The sequence below is a fragment of the Centropristis striata genome, chromosome 22 (genome assembly GCF_030273125.1).
Source record: "Centropristis striata isolate RG_2023a ecotype Rhode Island chromosome 22, C.striata_1.0, whole genome shotgun sequence".
NCBI lineage: Eukaryota > Metazoa > Chordata > Actinopteri > Perciformes > Serranidae > Centropristis > Centropristis striata.
Genome location: NC_081538.1, coordinates 3,363,474 through 3,391,070, shown reverse-complemented (window position 1 = coordinate 3,391,070; position 27,597 = coordinate 3,363,474). Strand labels below are relative to the sequence as shown.

Below are 27,597 nucleotides of genomic sequence, written 5' to 3'. Positions count from 1 at the left end.
CCCTGCAGCAGTTACCAACATTATGCAGCCTGTCAGATGCACTGAAGAACCTTCAACACCACTTGTCAAACATGCTTGTTTGAGTTGGCATTGTTCCGTTATAAATGATATAAAAGTTGCATTTATTTTACAATATTTTTAACTTAGCTTAACTTCCCATGGAATGTTTCTGGAAATTTACGGGGAATTTTCCACCCCTTTGCAACCCTAGAGGTATAGGACGATATCTTTATTGAAAAAAAAAAAATTATTGTGTTTTTTCTTTAAATTCATTGCAGAATTGCATGAAGTAACGCTGCCTTTTTCTCTTTCCAGTCAGCATTGTTGAGGATGCTGCCATCTTTTTTGATAAAAAGTGTACGAAAGTGACTGCTAACAGTTCTGTAATAATGAAAAATATATAATGAATACTAAAAAGGCACAGTATCTGCTCGTATCTGACAATATAATCAAAATAAAACTGCCTATTTTACTATTTTACATACATTTTTTTTGCAATGTTGAAAAACCAGCAGCTGAACTTCATTATGGAAATATTAATTTAGTCATTTGGATGGTTTATGTTCTGATCCTTGCATGTAGGAGTGAAGCTGGAGTGAACCACAGAGGTAAATGCATATGGAATATACAAAAATGGTGTTAAAGCTCAATATGTGGATAAATACATTTTCAAATCAATTTATATTTTGTGTCATTAGTTGAGCTACTCCTCAATCTCTTCACATACACCCTGACAACTGCAGAGCTGCAAAAAAAGAAAAGTTGGGTGAACTCAAAATTTCAAGGCAACAAACTTCGATAAAATTTTAAGTTGGACAATTAAAAGAAATATTTCAAGTTTTGTTTTTGAGTTTGCTCAACTCTGAATTCAGATTTTTGTCAACTCAACTGTAAATTGTACTTACTTATAATTTAACATTGTAATAACTTTTAATCCTTACTTCTGCTAACTTCTGCAATGTGCTGAATTGGCACGATTGTAACGCCGCTATGAAATGTCAGCTCATGTTGCGACCACAATGTTGAGTTAGCATTGATAAGCTAATGGCTACTCTTGTAGCTGTAACAAGCAGCGCCGCTAGCAGCTGCTAGCATCGGTTAGCCGCTAGCTTTCGCTAATGACCGAATTTCACCGCTTTCCCACATTTCACAACAAAGAAATAAGAGTTATCAGAACTATTGTCCCTTGTTGTGAACCCCAACTTAAAGATATAAGTAACAACAACTCACCAACTTGTTTTTGAGCAGACAACTGGCTTCTTTTTTTTTTTTTATTCGCTTTTAAATGTCTTCTAATGTGTTTTATGTATTTTAATTTTGCCCCTGTAAAGCACTTTGAATGTCCCGGTGTCCGAATTGTGCTATATAAATAAACTTGCCTTGCCTTGCCTTCCTTTGTTGTGCTAACTTACATTATTGCCGTAAATGTCAATAATTTATATTTCCAAGTTTTACCAACTTAAATCACTGTTTTAGGCCAAAAAATACAAGTTGGCTTTTTCTGCAGTGTGGGTGAGTAACCCCCTGCGGTGGGAATCATGCCCTATCATCATCTAAATTAAAGCCTTGTATAGGTTGGCATTAAAGCTGCTACAGAGAACACTGAAATACCACGCTCCATGAAACCAGGGCCAAAAATGTCCTTTCTCTTTGCCTTGGCTTCATTGAAGTCAGGGGCATGGATTAAGCGAGACGGCGGAAACAATTGTGCTCATTATTCCCCTCGGAGTGCACAAAACACATACACAAAAACGCACACGCTCCTCTCCTTGCCTCGGGGTCTCTTTTAGACCATGACAGGGGGCTGAGTCAGAGGACAATACCCACTAACAGCACATCAAGCTGAGGAGGGGACCAGCAAGTTGGGCTGAATGTTTGAGAGGGGGGCACTTATCTCAGCCGCACAAGCTACAGCTGTTTCCTGGAGGTTATAAATGGAGTAATATCTTGGCAGAATTTGGTTCATTTGGACAAAATTAATGTTTTAGTTCATGAACTGCAGTGGCGGAAGAAGTATTTAGATCCTTTACTTCAGTAAAAGTACTAATACCACACTGTGAAATTACTCCACTACAAGTAAAAGTCCTGCATTTAAAACTTATTGAAGTAAAAGTACAAAAGTATCAGCATCAAAAGTAAAAGTATTTGTGCAGGAACCCCCAACTGAGCTTTTTATACACATTATTTGAGTATTACAATGGATGCATTTATGTCAGAAGCATTTTAATGGCCTCAAGGTAGGGGTAATTTTAATAACTTAATATAGTGTTATGCAGTTTAATTTATAACAATGTCTAATTTATTACATGTTTTTCATGTTAAATCTCGACCTGAAAAGTAACTAAAGTTGGCAGCCATTGTAGTGCAGTAAAAAGCACAATATTTGCCTCTAAAATATAGTGCAGTAGATAGAAGTATAAAGTTACACATAATGGGAAATACATCATATATGTAAATAAATACACGTTTGCTTATAAAGTTGAAATAAACTATTTTTTTTTACCTCTTTCCATGCAATGATTGTGACAATGTGATTTATTATTGACAGATAAAGTGTATATCTTCTCAAAACTTTACTAATCAGTCTCTTCCAAACATATATATACTATATATATATTATATATATAAATATATATATTTACTTCATGTATTTATTAAGGATGCGCTGATCCGATATGAATTATCGTTATTGAGCAGATATTGACCAAAGTCAGTCGGATATCGGAAGAAAAAAAAAAAAGAGTAATCCGATCTGATGGCCAGGTTTAGCTAAGTGGATATTGAAAATAGCTTTAAAAAAATGCATATCATGATATTGGCAACATTCCTACTTCTTGATATAGTGGCGTAAGGTTAATATTAACAATTAAAGTTGTTTTAATCACAAAAAGCTACTTACTCTCTGTCGCTAAACACATGCAGCTTTCAAAATAAGAGCATGGTGTGTTAACAGAATCCACCACAGATCTTACAAGAAGACCGTCAAAATAAAATGCCTTAAATAAAAAATACAAGAACCTTTTATTCTCCTTTACAAAATGTCATTAAAATATGCCCCCGAAACCCCTAAATGGTTATTTTTATTATTTGCTCATACTCATGAGTCAAGAGAATTTTTTTTGTATGTGGCAACTGTTGAAATTTGCACTTCACACTACATTTTAGATTTTTATTTATTTATACAAACAAAAAAATCATATTTTCTATATCTTTTTAAGTATTTCGTAATATTGTCATCGCAAAAATAGCCTGAAATATCGTGATATTCTTTTAGGGCCATATCGCCCAGCCCTATCATATATAAAAAAAATATAAAAAATTAAATAAATACAAAAAAGTGCCTAAAAATGTACTTGTTACATTTCACAGCTGATAAGTTGCTGAACCAATAACCCTTCATAGCTCTTGTTTTGTCCAACCAACAAATTTAAACTCTAAGTTAAGCCCAAATAATCAAGGTACCATGATGTGAAACAGAGAAAAGGAGTGGAAACAAGTTACTGTTGGAGTTTCAGGTGGGATTTCCTGTTTTGGCTTGTTGGTCAGGAGAGAAATGCGGATCCTCAGTGTGCATGACATTTCCGACTAAACAACAGCATCTTGTTCATAGTGTACAGCTTTAAAAGATGCTGAAAAGAAAAGAAGATGAATCTTTTGTCGGGCCCAGTGAACAGTATGTATGGATGCTCTGTTTGAGCCCTTGAAACTAACCAGCAATTAACTGTCAAAGCCCTAATTGGCACATTCCCTGGCAGATGCCCAAATACTGTAGCTGCTGCCAGCTTAGCAGCGTGGCTGGTTGTCTGTGTTCAAACCTGCAATCACAGCACTGGTCGTTGAGAAGACAGAGAATATATTTATGTGTGTGTGTGCAGTGGCGGAAAGTAACAAAGTACATTTACTCAAGTACTCTACTTAAGTACAATTTTGACTTACTTGTACTTTACTTGAGTATTTCCATTTTATGTAACTTTATACTTCTACTCCACTACATTTTAGAGGCAAATATTGTACTTTTTACTCCACTACATTTAGCTGACAGCTGTAGTTACTTTACAGGTCGAGATTTAACATAAAAAAATACATTTAAAGTGATTTGACTTGTTGTTTTTTAATTAAACCTTGTAACAGTATATTAAATAGTGAAAACGATCCCTAACTTGATCAAATTACATTTGATTGCTTGTGCTGCTTACATAAATACATCATAATATTAATCCAATAATATACTTGATATATATAAAACACTCTGAGTGGGTCCATTCTGCATAACGTGTACTTTTACTTTTGATACTTTAAGTACATTTTGATGCTGATCATTTTTTACTTTCATTTCAGTAAGTTTTGAATGCAGGACTTTTACTTGTAGTGGAGTAATTTCACAGTGTGGTATTAGTACTTTTACTTAAGTAAGAGATCTGAATACTTCTCCCACCACTCTGTGTGTGTGTGTGTGTGTGTGTGTGTGTGTGTGTGTGTGTCAAGTCAAGTCAAGTCAAGTCAAAGTTTATTTATAGAGCACATTTAAAAACAACCTCAGTTGACAATGAACAAACAATGAAACAATAAAATACTAAAAATAGTAAAACAATAAAATAATAAAATAGTAATAAAAACTCAATCCCAAGACAAATAAAAGGGTAAAAATAAAAGTCAAAAGAAAGCCAAGGATTCTTGCCGTGCGTGCAGACTTGTCTATCAGGTACCTTCCTTCTCGGAAACATACGTACGACTGGCCACAATAGCATAAAAGCTCGAAGGGGAAGTGCAATGGCGCTGTTATAAATAGGTTATGCAAGTGTTACATGGGGACTCTCACAAGTACAAAGTTGTACACAGCAGCAGCAGCAGCAGCAGCAGCAGCAGCAGCAGCAGCAGCAGCAGCAGCATAACCTTGGGCGGGTGATGCTCTGGTGTCTGTGGCAGATAAAAATAACCACCAGCAACATGCAGCAGTGATGGACGCACCACAAAGAGACCTCACACAGAGCAAAGATAAGCTAACATCACTCAACATGTGTGTGAACAAGAGAAGGAAAGTGATGTCCTGCATGAAATAAAATAACTTTTTATCATGCGTTTTAAAGGGCCAGTTCACCCTGTAGAACCTGATAATGTAATAAATTCCTGATAATTTAATAACCCTATTAATGTAATAAAAATCTGCACTTGAGTCCATTGAAAATGTAATAAAACCTGATAATGTAATAACCCCGATAATGTAATAAAAATCTGGACTTGAGTCCTCTGAAAATGTAATAAATTCCAGATAATGTAATAACCCAGATAATGTAATAAAAATCTGCACTTGAGTGCTTTGAAAATGTAATAAAACCTGATAATGTAATAACTTCCCGATAATGTAATAAAGTGCATTTCCCAATAATGTGATACACTTTTTTACCAATAATGTAATAAAGTAAAACACCAAGCATCTTTAGATTTCAAGAAGCTGTTGAATGCATTCGTGTGTCATGGATACCTCGTTTGTGGAAAACGGATGAACGGGTCAAAAGTGAATAAACATTCAACTTTGACCTGTTGGTGGCGCTAGAGCTCTTGAGCTAGAGTTGATACACAGTATCACCACTTGAACCCAAGTAATGGGTGGTCTGCTGTTAAATTATTACAATATTGGAGAATTATTACATTATCAGGACTTGCAAAATGAAGGCTAACCTGATAATGTAATAACCTCCCATTAATGTTATACTTTATTACATTATTGGTAAAAAAAAAGTGTATTACATTATTGGGAAATGCACTTTATTACATTATCAGGAAGTTATTACATTATCAGGTTTTATTACATTTTCAATGGACTCAAGTGCAGATTTTTATTACATTATCGGGAATTTATTACATTATCAGGTTCTACACACCCAAATCACAATAATAATAACGCCTTATAATCCTTTTTATCAGATTCATTCGCTGAGGATTTGAGATTCTACCAGCAATGTAATAATGTAGATTAATAAACAAGGACATTGCTTCTGGGAAGACACATTGCTGAAGAGGTTTTTGAATGGGAAAAAAATCTAATTTATCTACTCTAATCTAAAATGTGGAGGTGGCAGGAATCTCAAAAACACTTATTTTACTCTTTAAATACAATACATGTGTGTGATATGGATTAGGGCAACAATTTTCATTGGCATATAATGTGTTGATTACTTTATCAATAAATTAAATGTTCTTTTGGTTGTTTTTTTTACTAAAATGTAATATAACAGCGGAAAAAAGAGTTCATGTGTGCAAAGGATGGGTTACATGCAGAGGTTTTGAATTTTCCTATGGGAATAAATAAAGTATAAATCTTAAATCTTAATCAAATTGCTTATTTCGTCCCAGCAGTAGGCGTGTTTATTGGTTAAAAAAAAAAAAATCTGGCCATACATTACGTATCGTGATACAGGGGTTCAATATATAGCTATACTGTACGTAAAGTGATAAATTGCTATTTTTTTCATCTTATTTTATAAAAACTATTATAGTATAGAGAGTAAATGAAGTGATCTATTTTTGTAGGCCAACCCAGAAGTAGCATCACCATTGAGAATTCGTCTATGGCAGGGGTGTCAAACTCTGGCCCGCGGGCCAAATTTGGCCCGCAGTGTAATTTTATTTGGCCCGCGAGGCAATACCAAATTATTATATTATTATTGTACTATAAAAGCTGACCCGCCGGTATTATACGGCGCATTTACAGCTAATACTACAAATCCCACAGTGCCCTGCTAATGTTTTGGCGCGTCAATCAGGACAGGACCCAGAAACGCTCCTCTGTGACAGTCGTCATAGCAACCTCAAGCTAGAGCTGTCTCCCAGCTACCCCTTCCCAAAAATGGCGAAAAGAAAGGCAGAATTTATTAAACTGTTGAAAAAGTTTATTTTGATATTTAAATCAGAAGGATTCAAATAGAAAAGAGGCATACGATTTTTATTTAATTTTTATTTAATAAATTAATGACATTGATGTGTTTTTTATTTGAAATTTGATTTTGCATGTCTGCACTATTTAGTTATATATTGTATGTTTATAAGCGTTGCTGGTTCCATATTTAATGTTAAAGCAAAACATATTTGGTATATATGAAAAGGTTTATTTGTTCAATGTTGGCCCGCGATTTTATTCAAGTTTTAAATTTTGGCCCATTGTGTATTTGAGTTTGACACCCCTGGTCTATGGGATTTTTGCATTTGATTTTAGATCATTGCAGAAAATAAACTCTGTGGCAAACGCACGTTTCTGATGCTTACATGTGTTGTTCAGCAGGATAATCTTCCCAAATTAACACCACTTTAATGATGGTCGAAGAGCAAAATGCAGCCAACAGCAGTAAAAAAGCTAATGCTATGCTAAAGCGAATTACACCACTGTCACTACTGTTAGCTTCAGACTGTCTCTGACAAGCTAACCAGCAGGTTGACAAGTTAGCAAAACCATAGCCTCATAAATTGTTTATTAACATGATTTATAATCTACAAGAGTTTGCAAGAGCACTGAAAAACACAACTAAAGGCTTTTATGGTGGAATTACGAGAGACTTCCTGTCCAGTGTGATGACGTTTAATTTCCCCGGCAACCACTGCAGTCTCATTTAGCCACTTGTTAGCAACCGCCTTTTTTACTAGGGTATTTTATGTCGTACAACAAAATGCGAAAATCTTTTCAGCTTGTGTTAACCAGAGACCTTATTTCAGGCATCTAACTACAAACCCATTCAAAATCCTCATTGAGTTTGAGGGTGCTAAAATGCTAACTTCTTCCGGGTTTAAGGACTCATTCCTGTGGCGCCCTACATAGAATCTAAGTCAAACTAGGGGTGTGCCATATCGTATCGTTCACGATAATATCGGTATATTTCTTTCATGGTTAAAAAAAATGCATATCATGATATTGGCAACATTCCCTTTTCTTGATGTAGTGGCGTAAGGTTAATATTAGCTAACAATTAAAGTTGTTTTAATCACAAAAAGCTACTTACTCTCTGTCACTAAACACATGCAGCTTTCAAAATAAGAGCACAGTGTGTTAACAGAATCCACCACAGAACTTACAAGAAGACTGTCAAAATAAGATGCCTTAAATAAAACATGCAAGAACCTTTATTTTCCTTTACAAAATGTCATTAAAAAATGCCCCCGGAACCCCTAAATGGTTATTTTTATTATTTTCGCATACATTTTTTTATTATTTTTAGATTTTTATTTATTCATACAGACTTTTTAAGTATTTCGTTATATCGTCAAGAATATTGTTATCGCAAAAATAGCCTGAAATATCGTGATATTCTTTTAGGGCCATATTGCCCACCCCTAAGTCAAACCATTCCCATTTTTATGCAAGCAGAACTTGCATTTCTCATGTTTCCTGTAACATCCGACATGATAGGATTATGTCTGCTATGAGTCTTTACATGTAAACCATTAAATCAATTGTGGTAACCACAGTGAGTGAAAAACCTTTTACATGAAACTCCACTGCTCCACATTAACACACTGTGGTTCAGCTAGACCACATTCTCATTTAATTCTTTATTAATTGGCGCTGCCTCCCCCCATCCCTGATGAATGAACATGCTCAGCTCACGCCTGCAAATTAGCGTCACATATTCATCGCATTTACCAACCAGGATATTAAACTGCAAATCTGTTGCATCAGTAATAGGGATCCAATCTTCATTATTAGGGAGATGTATTGCCCCTGGATACAAAAACCACGGCAACAGCACTCACACCAGAGGTTCTCATTCTGTCCTGTTTCCAGGCACAAACACCCTCATCCACATGCGCACCCACACACAGGCATGAAGCCATGTAAAAATAGCCCTTATCTTATACAGATACACATGCACAGAGGCACAAATGCTCACTCCATGTCCGATTTCTGCAGAATTCTCTACATGGACGGGAAAAGGGGAAATAACTTGGGAGGGAGACACTTAAATCACATCCTCCTCCTCCTCCAGTTTGTACATCTCAATCTTAGATTAGACTGAAGTGGAAAAATAACATATCCTCATGAGTGATAAACACAGCGCAGGAAAAAAAAACAACACTTTTTTCATTCCATTTTGTCCTCAGCTGCACCTTTCCAACTGTAACACATCCTGTCCCTGTGAGACATGAGGTGAGAGATGCATATCTCTGATGTCTTTGACTTGAACAGGTATCATATGCACATAAAGAGGCCACTTTCCCAAACAATAGACAGGGTTGGAAGAGTAAATGATTCCTACATGTGTGTTGACTTAGCAGAGATAAGATTCAAGGAGGAAAGTTGATCTATATCAATATTTGAAAGCATTACAGACACAGCCTCACTGCATTATATCCCAATGTATTAAGTGTCACTGGTGCCTGAATTAAGGGTTTTAATTTACATAAATAAAGACATTTTCAGCATAAAATGAATGCAGGAAATCAAGTGTTTGAGGAAATTCTAATTTTCAGTGAGCCTGTCCTATGAGCCTGTATTTTTATACAACAATTTGGAAATGTAATTTAGTAAATAGTGTGTGATATGTACCAACAGGATAGCACAGTTTTGCATGTAAAACTGAAATCAAAGATCAGTCATTTCAAATATATCAAGTGTATCAATATTTTCTTTACACCATTACCAACAAGCTGTCCAAAATCCAAAAAGCTTAAGCTTACAATCACATAAGACAGAGAAAAGAAGCAAATCTTTATATTTGAGAAAGCTGGGAGCAGCAAATCTGTTGCACTGTTGCTTTTAAAATGATCAAAATTCAAACTGTTGCAGAATTATTTTTTTTTTTACGGAAAAATGGCAGAAAATGCTGTTTCCAGCCTCTCAAATTCAGAGATACTGCTTTGTATCATATTAAATGTAATATCTTGGTGTTTTAGACTGACAAAACAAGATATTTAAAGACATCCCCTCAGACTTGGAGAAAATGAAATGAACATCTTTCCCTATTTTGAGAAAAAAGTTGCAAATTTACTAGATTAAAGTGGCATATCTACAAGAAAAAAGTTGCAGATTTAAGAGATTTATAGTAGCAAATCTGCGTGGAAAAAAGTCACAGATTCATGAGAAAGAAGTGGGAAAAAAGCAACTTTTCTCGCAGATTCACCACTTTAAATCTCGTAAATCTGGGACTTTTTTTCTTGTAGATTTGCCACTTTAATCTAGTAAATTTGCAACTTTTTTCTCAGCCCCATCTTGATACCCACGGAAGTTACCAAATATAGTTCTTCGCCTGATGAAGGGCTAACACTGGCCTTCAGTGCTGACAAAAAAGTTTTAAACCGAAAATGTAATCGAACCGTGACTTCTCACACTAATCTGACACACACTGATTCCCCCAGCGCCTAAAAAACATTTGTTTGAGGCCAACAGAAGTTAATTTTATCTGTCCCAGACATCTTCCACCACAAAGCACTGATGCAGAAGTGAAACAGTCACACCTTACTCTGTAACTTTCACTATTGCTTGACGCTTCCTTGCTGCTCTACCAGGAAGAACACTACAGCAGAAATCCTCTCTGCTTCAGAGGATGCACGTCTGCTCCACCACTCTGCCCTACAAAGTCTAACTGCAGTAACTACACAAAGGGTAAAATTGAAAAAAAACTGCTTTAAAGTTTTTTTCGTGTTTTAACTGGCCAGCCAAATGGGTTACATGTAGATAAGTGATATGACACTTCTACGTGTATTGACGATGTAATTTTTATGCGAAAAAATCATGATGATTTATTTGACCTTTGACCGCAAAAATGTAGTTACTGCACTCTGGTTTTTCTGTAAAAAAAAAAAGGTTCTAATAGTAATGATAAACAGAGTGCAGTAACTATAATGTCGTTGTCTTCTTTCAGGTTTTATATTTTATTTTCAGTGAATTAACATTTTCAAAATTGATTTTGTCATAAGTGTATTTAAAAGTGTTTAACAACTCTATTCAAAGATTTGCGTATAATAGACTTAATATTATAAAGTTATGTTATATTTTAGTCTTAATAACATTTTATCTCACTTTTTTTACTTGATCACTATCTAGATCAGTAGTTCTCAACCTTTTTGAGTCGTGACCCCCAATTTAACATGCATGTTGTCCGCGACCCCCGCTCACTGAACACAATCTCACACGCACAGTTCAGATCACCCAAAAAAGAAACAAAATGACCAAAAAAGGAAACAAAACTACCAGAAAAGACACAAAATGACCAGAAAAAGAAACAAAATTACCAAAAAGACAGAAAATGACTAAAAAAAGGAAACAAAATGATCAAAAAAAGACACAATATGACAAAAAAAAAAGACATTAAGGGACCAAAAAGACTAAAATACATTAACACATGAACACTTTAACACAGTGGAGACAGAGCTGATTTCCAAAATGATTTGGCGACCCCCAGAAATCATCTCGCGACCCCAAGGTTGAGAATAGCTGATCTAGATAATAATTTCCATCAAATAAACTAATGATTTATATTATTTTTATGTTTAAATTAATATATATATCCAAAGCAGACAGTGGTAAGTGCAATTACTGCTTGGTTTTGAGTTGGATTTTGTGGTTTTTACATAATTATTTATCTGAAATAAAGCAAAATTGAAATCTAAAACTTTGTGACAAGATAAAACAGATATCAAGGAGTTCATTTTTAATTCTAACTCAATTTCGCCCCAAAAATGTAGTTACTGCAGTTAGGCTTTGTAGGGCAGCACTGTTCCCCTAACATCTGGTCTTACTTACAAGAACACAGCTGTTTCAAAGTCATGCATCATGCAGCAAAGATGGGGAAAACCCCTCATCTTTTAGTCTCTGACTGGTTTTGCTGTGAACATACCTGTACAAAGAGTGGGTACGTGTCATTGTTGACGGTGTGTGAGTGGTAAAACTCCCCGTCGTACCACAGGACCTTGCCCATCGGTGAGTTCTCCTTGGTCACAGCAAACATCCTGCGCGGCTCGCAGCACTCTGTCAGCAACTTCCTGTGCAGGGAGGACGTGGAGAATAACAATAAGTGTGGTCTCTGGTGATCTCTGGACAATCTGACACAAATTGGATTCAACAGGACAGCTGGCGTCCTGGTTCGAAGACTGTAATAATTGCTTGATTATTTGACAGGCAGGGTGAGATGTGGGTTAGTATGACAGGACAAAGACCCAGTGTGTGAGGTCAGGGGCAGGAAATAATCACAGATTTCAGGTTATAATTCAGCCTGGAGTTTCAAGATATCACAGTCCAATATTGGCCACAATCTCCCAACTGTTAGATCCAAATAACTGGACAAAACCAAGCCAAACAGAGGTCTTAAAAGCTCTAGAGCAGGGGTCTCAAACTCAAATTACCTGGGGGCCACTGGAGGCAGTATCAAAATGACCAAAAAAAGACACAAAATGACAGAAAAAAAAATAAATTACTTAAAAAAGACACAAAATTACAAAAAAAGACAAAAAATTACTTTAAAAAAAAGACACAAAATTACTAAAAAGACACAAAATGACCAAAAAGTACACAGAATTACCAAAAAAAGACAAAATTACCAAAAAAAAGGAATTAAAGGGACCTTCCACACACAACATGGTAAAGTGCCATTCATATAAAACTCACATTAAACTTTCATATCAAGGTGGGGGCCACAAAATATTGTCAGGAGGGCCGCAATTGGCCCGCGGGCCGCGAGTTTGAGACCCCTGCTCTAGAGTGAGCACCACATCCTCCCTGGAGGCCCTCTGCAGTTGTCACCTCCTCTCATTATCCTAATGGGCCTCTGAGAATTGTCTGCATATTCTCAACTGAATATGGTTTAAACAAGGTTGCCAAAAAGTGATTGCCGCACCCTGTTGATGTGATTTCCTCTTAAAAACTTGTCACTCGAAATAAAAAACCCAACAAAAGAATGTTGAAGTTGGGTATCTTGCACAGTTTTGCTATTTCTTATTTGATATTTCTTTATGCACACTGTTCATTGCACCTTATTTGTTCCATAGCACCAACATTTTTATACTGTATATTCATATTTATTCTTCACTGGAATTCTATTCTACTCCTTAATACATACTCCTTCTTTAGACACTTTATATTTTATTGTATTTTTATTGTATTTTATATTTTATTGCTTGAAGTATGCCTAGATTGTTCTTTTTATTTAATTGTCATTGTCTATGTGTGTAATGCTGCTGCTACACTGTTATTTCCCAGCTTGGGATAAATAAAGTATATCTATCTATCTATCTATCTATCTATCTATTTCCAACCCTTTAATAATGTGTTTTTGTGTGGAATTACAGGTGTTATTTCTGCAAGATTGTTATAATTGTTATGCGAGACTGATATAAATGACTTCACAATGGGTATCCATTACAATAATGACATTATGAGCATCTTCAGGGACTCCATATACAGACAAAGGAGGTCATAGAGTGCCAAGACCCCAACAGCTGTGGAAAAAATCATGAATAAAAAGTGAAATCTCTGCACATTTTTTGTAATTTCCTAACATTATTTTGGAGCCTTTGAGCCCCTGCTTTAGGAAACTGCTTGAAAGCACCAGACAGAAATCTGAGAGCTGAGAGACCTGAGACGAACCTGTATAAATCGATGCCCGTCTGGTTCCTCTGCCATGCCTCCCCCTGCCTCAGCACCTCTTCCACTATGTCTTTATCGCGGGGGAGCCTGTAGACGGGGAAAATGTAGAACCAGCAGAGCACCAGCACGCACAGAGCGGCCCACACCGACAGCTTGCACCGGTAGCATCGCAAAAACATCTTTCCCCGCTCTTCAGTCTGCAGTTGCACGGCTCAAAACAACATGTGCGTGCACATCAAAACCGGTGCAGCAAAAAAAAAAAGCAAGGAGAAGAAAAAAAAACGCTTCAAAGCTGCTCTCTCCGTCTCATCGAGTATGAATGGGAGCTTGTGGAGGTAAGGACTGTTACCCGGTTGTTTGGGTCGAGCCTCGGGGTGGAAATCCGGGTTTTCTCCCTGATGGAGAGCAGCAGGAGGAGCGGGGAGCCCTGCAGCAGCTCGGTGGCGGGGCTGTGGTGCAGTGTGTCGGGCTCTGCAGGAATCCGTCGCTCGGCTCTCGGTGCATCACCACCATCATTACAGGCGGACTGTGAGGAATCATGCGGGCCCCCCTCCCCGCCCGGTGTCCCTCTCTATCCACAATCCACACAAAAAAAGAAAAGGTGTCTCCGGTTCCAGTCCACGTTGCTCCTCTTTTCTCCTGCCCTCCGGTCCCCTCCTCGGGCCTCCGCTGTGCTGGTCCTGCTGCAGGGTCTGCGGGGCGAGTGAACCGGGCCAGTCCAATTCACTCTCCCTCCTCCTCCCCCTCTTTCTCCTGTCAACACCCCCCTCCGCCGAGACAAAGTGCTTCTTGTGCTGCTGGAGGGGCGTCAGGTTCAACAGAAGTGGCAAGGAGGAGAACGGAAGTCGACCTTCAAAGTAAAAGCATAAATGCTGAAACTAGTTGGAAACAATTCATTTCGTCACACTGTTAAAATAATCGCCAAAAGTCATTTTTTTTGTCAAAATTGTTTTATTTTTTTTGCCTAAATCATCTCCTCATGACGTAGGCCACCTATGGTCAGTGGTGGAAGAAGTATTCAGATTCCTTACTTAAGTAAAAGTACTAATACCACACTGTGAAATTACTCCACTACAAGTAAAAGTCCTGCATTCAAAACTTACTTCAGTAAAAGTACAAAAGTATCAGCATCAAAATGTACTTTTGTAAAGTATCAAAAGTAAAAGTACTCGTTTTGCAGAATGACCCCACTCAGATTGTTAAATATATTCTCAATATATGATTTGATAATTATTATTGATGCATTTATATAAGCAGCATTTTATTTTCTCAAGGTAGGGCTCATTTTAACTATTTAATATGCTTTTATGAGGTCTAATTTAGAAAATGTCACTTTAAACTTTAAACCGATCATGTTTTTCATGTTAAATCCCGATCTGAAAAGTAACTAAAGCTGCTGGCTATATGTAGTGGAGTAAAAAGTATAACATTTGCCTCTAAATGTAGTGGAGTAGAAGTATAAAGTTACATAAAATGGAAATACTCAAGTAAAGTACAAGTACCTCAGAATTTTACTTAAGTACAGTACTTGAGTAAATGTACTTAGTTACATTCCACCACTGCCTATGGTAAAATCGCCTACATCAGGGGTGTCAAACTCAAATACACAATGGGCCAAAATTTAAAACTTGAATAAAATCGCGGGCCAACATTGAACAAATAAACCTTTTAATATATACCAAACATGTTTTGCTTTAACATTAAATATGGAACCAGCAACGCTTATAAACATACAATATATAACTAAATAGTGCAGACATGCAAAATCAAATTCAAAAATAAAAAACACATCAATGTCATTAATTTACAATAATAATATAATAATTTGGTGTTGCCTCGCGGGCCAAATAAAATTACACTGGGGGCCAAATTTGGCCCGCGGGCCAGAGTTTGACACCCCTGGCCTACATCCTCAGTTGATCAGATCAGATTATTATTATTATTATTATTATTATTATCAGATCATGTGATTTTACCCCTTTAAGATCATCACTTCTTTTACAATTTGCCACATTCATAGGCATCAGATACGAACCCAGCAAAGAAGAGCTAGAGGGAGATTATTTAGTTACTATGGAAGCCCTAAACGGCCATGCATTCATATATTTTTTTCTCTCCGTTTTCTCGTGATAACGAGTTAATTATCTTTAAATATATGAATGCATGGCCGTTCAGGGTTTCCGTAGTTATCAGTTTAGTTTATCAGTGTTTTATTGTTGACACTAATATTGGTAACACTTTACTCTAAGGTGTCTACATAAGAGTGACATCAGCGTGTCATAAACATGACATGGGATGTGTCATGAACATTAATGACACTTTGAAGTAACATTAATGCTCATGATACTTGTCATATCATGTTTCTGACAGGCTTGTGTCACTCTTATGTAGACACCTTCAAAATAAAGTGTTACCATATCTTGCTTAAGTCACAAAGGCATGCTCAAAAATTGAATTAAAGTCATTTATTTCTCTTAAGTTACATAATTTACACACAGTGTTATTACTTTGCCAATAGCCATCCTTTGTTAAATAATTTTTGAGTGAAATGATCAATAAATGTCATATGTTACACTTTTGGTGAAGTTTTTTGTGTTTCCTGCAAAATTTTAAAAAAAAATGAGTTTGGCGATTATTTTAACAGGGTGATGATTTTTAAGGCTTGTGAGGGACCTAAATATATGCACAAGCTACAAATATACACTTTTAAATTAAAAATTAATTAAAAAGGTAATTTAATTCAACAGACATTTACTGTGTTATTTAATTTTTTTCTTGTTTTTTCCCCAACATTAATTCATTACACTGCAAAAAAGAGGTGTCTAAAAACAAGATAAAAACACTAAATCTGCGGGAAATTATCTTGCTGCATGGACAGATAATTTCACTTGACCAGATTTCTTGAATTAAGATTGTTTAATCTAGAAATAAGCATGTTGAACGCTTAAAATAAGAAATTAACTCTTAAAACAAGATCAATTATCGAACACTTCAAAATCTAAGGTTTTTTTTTTTATCTTGGTAAGAAACAAATCATTTGCAGTGTACAAATAATAAAATGGAAGTTGAAATGGGTGTTGTTCAATTGTTTAATGGTGTTTCTATGTACAACCGTCACTTTTACTGTCAGGCTTTTTATTTGATAATGTCATTATCTCAGGATCATGGTACATCCAACTGGATATCTAAAGATAACAAGCTTTGATGTCACCAAATAACGAGATAATTAAGGATGACCTTTACTCAGGTATGGCAGTCATTGTCAGGAATTATGGAGCAACTGGTTTATAAAACAAATAAACCATGTATGCAGCAGTGTTTGTGCTTGTTAGTCATTGACCCTTTTTCAAACCACCTCCTGCACCACAGAGTTGTTGCAGCACTTGGTCCTGCACATCTGTATTTTTTGTAATGGGCATTTTTATTTTATGTCAATACTGGTTGAGCAGGTCAACATGTACGTAAATACAACTGTCGGCCATATTCCTTTACTTTCTACTTCTTCTCTACTACTTTTTGCATCTGAGAATAACACATGACGCTTGCTAAGAATTTAAATGCAACTACCCGTCAAACATTTACTTCTAAATTTATATATATGTATATATGTATATATATATATATATATATATATATATATATATATATATATATGTATATATATATATATGTATATATAGGACTGTTTGCAAAAACTAGTTATGACAGTTCCTGTTTCTGCCTGACAGAGAGAAGGTTATCTCAGGACAGAGTGTGTGGGTAAAGATATGAGGGGCCATATAGGCCAGAATTCATGCTTCCCTCCCACATACACAAAAAAATACCTCTCACATTCACAGAAATACCTCTCAAATTTAAAAAAAATGCCTCTCAAATTCAAAAAAATACCTCTCACACACACAAAAAATACCTCTCACATTTACAAAAAATACCTCTCACATTCACAAAAATACCTCTCACATTCACAAAAATACCTCTCACATTCACAAAAATACCTCTCACACACAAAAAAATACCTCTCACATATACAATTTTACCTCTCATATACACAAAAAGATACCTCTCACATTGACAATTTTACTTCCCACATACACAAAAAAGACCTCACATACACAATTTTACCCCTCACATACACAGAAAATACCTCTCACATTCAAAAAAGTACAATTTTACCTTTCACATTCACAAAAAATACCTCACATTTACAAAAAATACCTCTAACATACACAATTTTACCTCTCACATTCACAAAAATACCTCTCAAATTCAAAGAAATACCTCTCACATATACAATTTTACCTCTCAAATTCAAAAAAATACCTCTCACACACACACACACACACACACACACACAAGATACCTCTCACATTCACAAAAATACTTCTAAAATTCCAAAAACTACTTCTCAAATCCCCAAATATACCTCTCAAATAAAAAAAAACCTCTCACATATACAATTTTACCTCGCAATTTAAAAAAAAATACCTTTCACACACACAAAAATACCTCTCACACACACAAAATACCTCTCACATTCACAAAAAATAACTCAAGTTAAAAAAGATACCTTTAAAATTCAGAAAAATGCCTCTCACATACCTCTCGCTGTGAGAGGTATTTTTTGTGTATGTGAGAAGGAAGAATGAATAAGTTTATTATATAGCACCCAGTGTAGTCGTGAACATTGTTTTGGTGATATTAAATACATTACACAGTGGTTTCAAGAGATACCACAGACCTCAATGTCAACATCTATTTACTTCATAGCTGAGCTGCCAAGTTCAAATTGATGACGTAAACAAGTCACTTCTCAACTACTGGCTTCACTTGAATCATTGGATTACATTTTTAGATATCATTTACAAAATTACTCCTTTTTTTGGTTTAAAATCATGTAAAATTCAACTATCTTTTCTGAAACTTACATTTCGGGAGCTGAGCGCCCCTGCAGGAAACACAAACTGAAAAAAAGTTACAAACCTCTGCTCTAAAATAAGCATCTTCTGCACTTCATGTCACGCAGTCCTCCAGTCTTTAGCCTCTGTGCAGCAGGTGCAAATTAAGAGAGAAACTGAAACTGGAAAGCAGATTTATCCGACTGTGACACAATAAAAAACAAAAAAGCACACTCGCTTTCCTAGTCTTGGTGCTATACTTCCTTCCCAATCTAAAGTTTTTTTTATCTGGTGCTTTAAATCCATACTGTTAAACCATATGTATTATAAATTGGTAAAATAACTCCTCAGAAGGAGGCCGAACAAACTCCCTTACTAAACAGGCCAACATGCAGTAGAATACGCATACTTACAAAATCTAGCTGCATGATGATCCAACAGCCAAGATAAACACAACAGTGGAGTCACATCGCTGATAACGAAGACAAGACACAAACTAAATCTAATCTCAACCCTTGGCTCTTGGCTATTGGCAAGATAAAAATAAACCAAAGAACCAGCAGAACTGGAAAGCTTCTGCTATTCAGCCACTCCCACTAATTAACTGACTTCCCAGGGAGAAGTTTTTAGTTCATAAAACATTCATAGAATACGAACATGGGATGTTTTAGTCATGTTTTTTTTTGTTTGTTTGTTTTTGGCTTTCTCCTTAAAGTGGGGACAATGTTCACATTGTTCAAATGTTATAATGTTAGAAAAAGTTATAATGAATTTAGTGTGTTTTAGAACATTACATAACATTCTGAAGGATCTAAAAAAATAAAAAAAAATTTGCAGCAAAAGTTGACAAATATTTAGCATCATATTAGTGTAAAAAAACAAACAACAACCCTGGTAACATTTTAAAATGTTTTTTTTATATATGTTTTGTTAGAACATTACATAACATTCTGAAGGATTTTTTTTTTAAAAGAAGAAGAAAGGATTTCAACTCAAAATTTAAAAAAACAAGTTGAAATTTGTAAATTGTTTTTAAATAATGGGACATAACTTTAATGTTAAATTACAGTGAAGTCTATATAAAAAAAAATACAACAAATACGAATCATATTGATGAATGCAGAATGAAAGGACATTTCTGTTGTTTTTTATTTTTTACAATAAAACTTTAAATTTATTGTAAACCTTTTTTAAGAAATTGTAAAAAAAAAAAAAAAAAAAAAAAATTGCAGCAAAAGTTGACAAATATTTAGCATCATATTAAAGTGTAAAAAAAACCCCAACAACCCTGGTAACATTGAAAATTATTTTTTTATATTTTTTGTTAGAACATTACATAACATTATGAAGGAAATATTTTTTAAATGTTCCCAGAGATTCTTGTATAAAAAAGTTAATTACTTTTATTACAAATATTAATCATAAAAAATCTGTAAATTAATATAATCATCCATGACCCATAATTGGTCTTTAATGTTAAATTACAGTGAATTCTTCGTAAAAAAAATAAAAAAAATACAACAAATAAAAATCACATTGCCGAATGTAAAAAGTTGCCACTTCCAAAAAAGAAAAAAATTAAAAAAAATTTTTTTGAGACACTGAATTTTAGGTCATTATTAAATGTAAGCCATAAATCATTATATTTGGAAGAAATTGAATAAATTAAGACATGGAATGTTTCATTCGGTGTGTAATGGATCTATATAATGTGTTATTTCCACTTTTTGAATTGAATTACTGACATAAATAAACTTTTCTATGATATTCTAATTTATTGATATATATATATATATATATAGTATATATATATAGTATTTTAACAAAATGTTACGACAAAAATATTTGTATAACGTTTTAAAGTGTGTTATTCTGTAAAAAAATATTGAATTATTGTTAATCCTTTTTGAACATAAAAAATTTTTCCTTCAGAGTGTTATGTAAAGTTCTAATATATATATATGTATATATATATATGTATATATATATATATATATGCGTGTGTGTGTGTGTATATATATATATATATCTATATATATATATACACACACACACACATATATACACACACACACACATATATATATATATATATATATATATACATATATATATATATATATATATAAATATATATATATTTTTTTACAGAAAAACACACTTTAAAACGTAATACAAATATTTTTGTGGCAACATTTAGTTAAAATACTTAAACATTAGAACATTATCGTGGTGTGTCCTGTGCCAGATGGGAATCCAGACAGCTCCAACAGGATGGTGATTTTATTGATTTATTTTGAACAGTTTATAAGCATCAAGAGTCCAAAAGGCCACAGGTCCAGTGAGATGCTAACAGGCTGCCAGGAAACAGCTTTGCATCCATAACTGAACTTGTGGAGCTGGATCTTATCAGAGGGTGACCGTCAGGGCCTGGCAGGGCAAGAGAAGGAAACGGGAACAGGTGTGTCAATAGGTAAAGCAGGCAGGTGAGGAAGGAAACGGATCAGATGGAAAATGATAACAATGGGACCTTGGTAATAGTGTCAGCCATTCATTCAGCTGCATGTCTTGTGTGAGAAAGCACTGCAAAAAAGAGAAGATGGGTGAACTCAAAAATTTCAAGGCAACAAACTTTAATTTAAAAATTAAACTAAATATTTTAAGTTTTGTTTTTGAGTTTGCTCAACTCTGAATCCAGATTTTTCTCAACTCAACTGTAAGTTGTACCAACTTATAATTTTACATTGTAATAACTTTTAATCCTTACTTCTGCTAACTTCTAGCCTGGCTAACACCAGACCAAATCTCCAATGAGATTTGGTCTGGACACCAGCCGTTCATTTCTCCGTAGAGGAGGTGTGGTTTACGATCCTCCGGAGCCGTTTATTGGACGCTTAGAATGTCTATCAAAGCGTCTGTAGGTAGCTCTTAGCCAATCAGATCAGTTATACCAGATGACGTAGTAGAGCAACAGAGATGGATGGTTGTTGTGTGTGTGTCTGTGAGAGAGTGTTGTTTGCTGCGTTGCTTCTCCAGTTCTCGCTTTCTGCAAGATTATTTATTTTCACGCTTTATTCCCCCTCATGTCATTCAGCCACACACATCCACTGATTTTATGGGCAACAAACAAGCTGCTGCGGGTCTCTTGGCGCTAATAGCCCCGCTACCGGTGATCTGGCTACGAGCCGGGGGACAGCGGAGCCGCCGAGAGACCTTTCGCCTTTCAACTTTCGCTCTAAACTATTTAAAACACCATCTACAGCTAAAGAGAGTTTCGCGTCTGCAGCAGCCATGTTGGATCCGGAAAACTACAAGCTTCCAAGTGCCGAGTAGTACACGTTATCGTCTCACCGTCCCTCCCCGCTCTGTGATTGGATCCCTAAAACAGGGCTAGGAAACTGCCGTGGTTTCCAGACTGGATGGAGGTTCGAAATTAAATTTGAGCGCGCAAGGCAGTCTGGGTATACCCAGGCTAGCTAACTTCTGCAATGTGCTGAATTTGCGCGATTGTAACGCCGCTATGAAATGTCAGCTAATGTTGCTACTACAATTTTGAGCTAGCATTGATACTCTAATGGCTACTCTTGTAGCTGTAACAAGCAGCACCGCTAGCATCAGTTAGCCGCTAGCATCAGTTAGCCGCTAGCTTTCGCTAATGACCGAATTTCACCGCTTTCCCGCATTTCACAACAAAGAAATAAGAGTTATCAGAACTATTGTCCCTTGTTGTGAACCCCAACTTAAAGATATAAGTAACAACAACTCACAAACTTGTTTTTGAGCAGACAACTGGCTTCCTTTGTTGTGCTAACTTATATTATTGCCCTAAATGTCAATCATTTATATTTCCAAGTTTTACCAACTTAAATCACTGTTTTGGGCCAAAAAAACACAAGTTGGCTTTTTTGCAGTGACCTGGAGGACCTGGGTAAAACATGCAAACCTCGAAATCAAACCTACGAGCCTCTTGCTGTGAGACACCAACGTCTCACAGTGGAAATGTAGTTAACATTGCACTGTGGCTTTTTGCACTTCTGGTCACAAAACAATACAGCTAGATATATTGTAGAATATAAATTGGCTTCCTGTTGCAAGATGTAGCTGTACGTATTATTTATTTCCTGGTTCATTTTTAAACTGCAGCAGATTTGCATCACTTTTGTCATTTAAGCAGTAAACCTTCCCACTGTTGGATTGAACACCTTTGTTTGTACTTGGGCTGTAAGGTTTGTCTCATAAAAATACAAATTCATGTAGATATTGTCTGAGGCTGTGTTCAGAAAAAGTGTCCATACTGGACAAAATAAAATACTACTACAATTTAAAAGATATTTAAAATTAACAATAAACACAAAAATGCTCAAAACTTTTTTTGATAACAGTACTTCGTGTAAACATCAATTAAAAATAGACTAAATACAATTTACATTTGGAAATGTTTTACAAAACATTTATTCTTTTCTGAATTATTTTCTTATACTCTTGCTGTATCAAAACAACTGACCTTTGAAGTAGGGGACTTGTTGCCCTTCATCCAAGTTATTGAAGAGAATTCAATTAGACACTATAGCTATATTTACTAGCCATATTTATGTAATTTTACTTGTCCTGGACATACTAGGGGGAAGAGACTCCAGACAAAGGTTAAACTAAAGGCCTAAAAGTTTTTTAAAACACACCAAATCTCATTACCACTGAGCACAATACTGACACAAGCTTTAAAAACCCTGATTAAGTAATTAATTACAAAAATCAAACTGCCAAATTAGAACAAATTCACACAAATGTTTTTCCTGTCATGACCTGAACTGACGAGTCCCCAATTTGTCACTGGCTCCTGGTTTAGACAATGGTTAAACAAACCAAAACAAAGGAATGGATACAATCACTGTCACTTATGTAATAAAGTATTAGGGTGACCTTTCTCAGTCTGTACATCCTTGATTCATTTCCTTGCCTCCTGTCCTCATGTCTTAGTCCCTCCCACTTCGCTGTGAGTAGACAAGCAAGACAGACAGAGAGAGAGAGAAAAGTTCACATTAGGTGTGGCACAAATTTATGATCCGTCTATTTTTTCGTTACAGCCTCAGGCTCTATTAAATTATCTCTGTCAGACCAGCAGAACAGTGTTCATGACTGTTAATGCAGCCTGTTATTACTTTAATGCATGCATGCACGCACACAAGCATGTGTATATAACAGCCTTTACATATTTTATTGTGTGAAGCACTACAAATGTATGAAAAGTACTATGAAAATAAAAATAATGACAGTCGACATTCAATCATTTTTTACAATTAATTGATTAATCAATAGTCATTTTTCATGAAAAAAAGTGGTCATACTAAACTGGTTGTCTTTGGGTTTTGGACCAAGAAAAAAGGCATATAGAGGAGTCAGCTTGAGAGAGTGAGATAGACTTTACTCACTATTTCCTGATTTATAGGCCAAAGGATTCAGATAATAATTGATAGACAATAACTGCCAGCTGCAGCTTCTCCTGCGATGTTTTACCAGGTCACAGGGCAGGAGGACGGAGGAGACGAGGAGACACAAAATAAGAAAAATGAGAGCTGAGAGAGATGCAACACACCTTTTAACAATCACAGCCCCTCAATTAAAATGTGCTTTGTTAGGATCCTTTCATATATTTCCCTTTCAACCTATTTTCAATGAACTGTAATGGAACCATTTATTAGCATGGCTTTTATTTTGAAAGTCCTGCGTCACAGGGCTGTTTGTATCCCTGCTGGCTTTACACTGGCTGCTGTCTGGCCTCGGCTTCCCGCTGAGCTGTGTGATGTGAAGCGCTGCCGCCCCCTGCTGGACGTTTGTCTGCACTGACTGAAAGAATTAATTAAGATGATTGATTGAGACGCTGCTGCAGCTGTCAGTCAGAGTACCACACCCTAACTCTGCACTCAAGTCACTTTATTATTAGATTTTAATCCACACATTATCTTTTCTTTTTCTATTCTACAAAATTCAGCAGCACATTCACATTCTGCCTTGAAATATTACATTATTTTCTTTTTTATTCTGATTTTTGGTGGTGTCAAATAAACCTCTGCTCCCCTCTAGTGCAGTAGTTCTCAACCTTTTTGAGTCGCGACCCCCAATTTAACATGTATGTTGTCCGCGACCCCCACTCACTGAACAGAATCTCACAGTTCAGATCATACAAACTCAGTTGATACAACACATTTTGTACAAATAATGAAGCACAAAATGACCAAGAAAGACACAAAATGACCAAAAAAGACACAAAATGACCAAAAAAGACACAAAATGACCAAAAAAAGACACAAATTAACCAAAAAAGGAAACAAAATTACCAAAAAAAGACACAAATTGACCACAAAATGATTTAAAAAAAAAGACACAAAATGATAAAAAAAAAGACACAATGACCAAAAAAGAAACAAAATGACCAAAAAGACACAAAATGACCAAAAAAAAGACACAAAATGACCAAAAAAGACACAAAATGACCAAAAAAAGACACAAAATGACCAAAAAAGGAAACAAAATTACCAAAAAAAGACACAAATTGACCACAAAATGATTTAAAAAAAAGACACAAAATGATAAAAAAAAAAAGACACAATGACCAAAAAAAGACACAAAATGACCAAAAAGATACAAAATTACTAAAAGAACACACACAAAATGACCAAAAAAAAGACATTAAGTGACCAAAAAGACTAAAACACATTAACACATGAACACTTTAACACAGTGGAGCCACAGCTGACTTCCAAAATGATTTGGCGACCCCCAGAAATCATCTCACGACCCCAAGGTTGAGAATAGCTGCTCTAGTGGACAGAGTCAGTATTGCTTTTTTTCCTCTTCTACATTCACGTGTGGGTGGAGGCCTTTTTTTAGTAGCTTTTTATCCTGGCTGCCAGTTGTTTTCTGTCCAGATGTGTCTTTGTGTGTGAGAAGTTGGAACCGTCATTGTTTATGAGGTCCACATATCTTCAACAGTTCCTTCGGCTCGGGAACCACAGGAATCTTTAGAACAAACTTCTAGAACCAAGGCACTAACACCCAAAAGTATAAATAAGCAGCAAGATACAGAAAAAAAGGAAAGGAATTCTCATTACAAGTGCTTATTGACTCTGGGATTTAGATGGTAAATTTGGGATTAGGTTGAGGACATAATTAGACCGATGTCTACAAGGCTATTTGAGTGTATTTGTTTCTGTGACATAATAGAGCAGGCCTATTAAAACCCAGCCGCATTGTTTTTAAATAGAATTGTCCGCCCCCACACCAGCCCTCTTGTGCATTCTGAAGCAGAAGCCTCAGGGTTCAAGGCTGTTTTTATCGTCTCTCAAAGGAAAAATGTCTTTGATTGCAGCATTTATTTTAATTTTCTTTGCACATTAAAGCAAATACAATTCCTCTGAAAGACATAATATGCACACAATAACATTTACCTATATACAAAGACAGGTTTTCCAACATTATCAGCTTTATATTAATTGAAAGTAAAGAAAAGCTTGTGCAGGAGAGTAGAAAACTAAAAGCGTATACAAAGATATAAAAAAAAAATGCATGATTGTATATATATCTTTTTAACTTTTTTAATATTTCTTCTTCTTCTTAAATTGTTAATACTTTGATATTTCTTGTTAATATCACTTGTTATTGTAATGATGCTTCTTTCTATTTTTGCTGTACATTTTTTGCTGCTGTAACACTGGAAATTTCCCTCTCAGAATCTTATCTTACAAGTTAAATTAGGAAGGCTACTACAAAATAAATTTACAAAATGCCACAAAAGACACTGAAACACACAATATTCCATTTTTCCCACTAGGGGTCTTCTAATAAAATAAATAAGGTCTTCAATAAGGTCCAGGTGCAGCCTGTAGCACCTATTTGTTCATTATTTAGGAGGTTTTAACTGGGAGCCAAACTCTCCATAGACTTCTTCTTCTCTCCAAAGGAAACAGATCCAGTGATTAAAACTGCCTAAATAACTTATTATGCAGTTTTATGTTGAAATTAATGTTTCTGCTGTGCTGTTTGGACAGACATTCAGGAAGTTTTTGCAGCTGAATTATCCACCAAGTCTTCTCCTTTTCAAAACAAATGGACCTGGCTATTGAAACCAGCAAAATCACTGAATAAAGCAGTTTTAACATAAAAAATAAGTGTTTCTTCATTGGTGTTTGGTTTACAGCTGCAGCTAAAGCTCAGATTTTTTTCTCTGATAATTTAAGATTAAAATGTCTGATGACTACAATCCTTAATGCAGTTAGAATATATGAATAAAAAGGAGAAAGATCCCAAAAGCGTTTTGCAAAAATTTTGAATCAAAAATGGATAAAAAGTCAATTAAATGGCAGACATGCACATATCTATGGGTTTGAAAATTATTGGAAATATATTTGAAAAGTACACAATTTAACAAAAACTATAACAGATTTAGCTTTTAGACATTTTAATGCACCAAATTTACACTTTTACACAGTTTTTTCTCGTTTATTTTGGTTGAAAGGACGCTACTCTTTATAGAAGCGATGTTTGCCTGGATTCATGATGTCCAGGATTACAATCAATGATACTGGTTAAAGCTGTATTGTTTTTTTTGTTTGTTTTTTGTTTTTTGTATTTTATTTGTTTTCTGATCAAATGCATTTTTACCAATTATTCCTAAATATTTAATCCAAATGGCTATAATTCAATGGTTTGATTCTACAAGCTGTCTTTTAAATTTGTGCTGCATTTTGTAATGAACTTTTGTGCTGCACTTTTCTAATGTATTTTGGAATGTATTTTTACTGTTAAAGTTGTTGTAGGACTGTTGAGTATTACTTGTTGGAATGTTTTGACCCCAGGAAGACTAGCGAACTGCCACGGCACAAGCTAATGGGGATCCTTTAATAAAACAATAAAACAAAACAAACATTATACCATAAATAAATGAATAAATGAATAAATAAATACTCTCTTGTTAACACACTACTCACAAAAACATGCAACAAACACATTTAAAAATATAACAATTCCAAAAACAGCAAAAGCAACTTTAGAATCTTTAACCCTATAAAGCCTGAACCGTGAAATAATTGCCAGAAAATTCAAAATTTTCTAAACTGGAGTGCTTGTTGAACCGGC

At 35.2% G+C, this 27,597-nt stretch overlaps 1 protein-coding gene across 1 annotated transcript in view; it reads right to left on the bottom strand.

The window, feature by feature from the left end:
* Nucleotides 1-14,311, bottom strand: part of st8sia1 (ST8 alpha-N-acetyl-neuraminide alpha-2,8-sialyltransferase 1) — a 30,289-nt gene extending 15,978 nt beyond the window's left edge. The window contains exons 1-2 of the mRNA XM_059326067.1: nt 13,571-14,311; nt 11,826-11,970 (exon numbers count right to left, since the gene is read on the bottom strand). Of these exons, the coding sequence (XP_059182050.1) occupies nt 11,826-11,970; nt 13,571-13,749 (324 nt within the window). The 5' untranslated portion in view covers nt 13,750-14,311. The remainder of the gene's footprint in view (nt 1-11,825; nt 11,971-13,570) is intronic.
* Nucleotides 14,312-27,597: the final 13,286 nt, after the last annotated feature.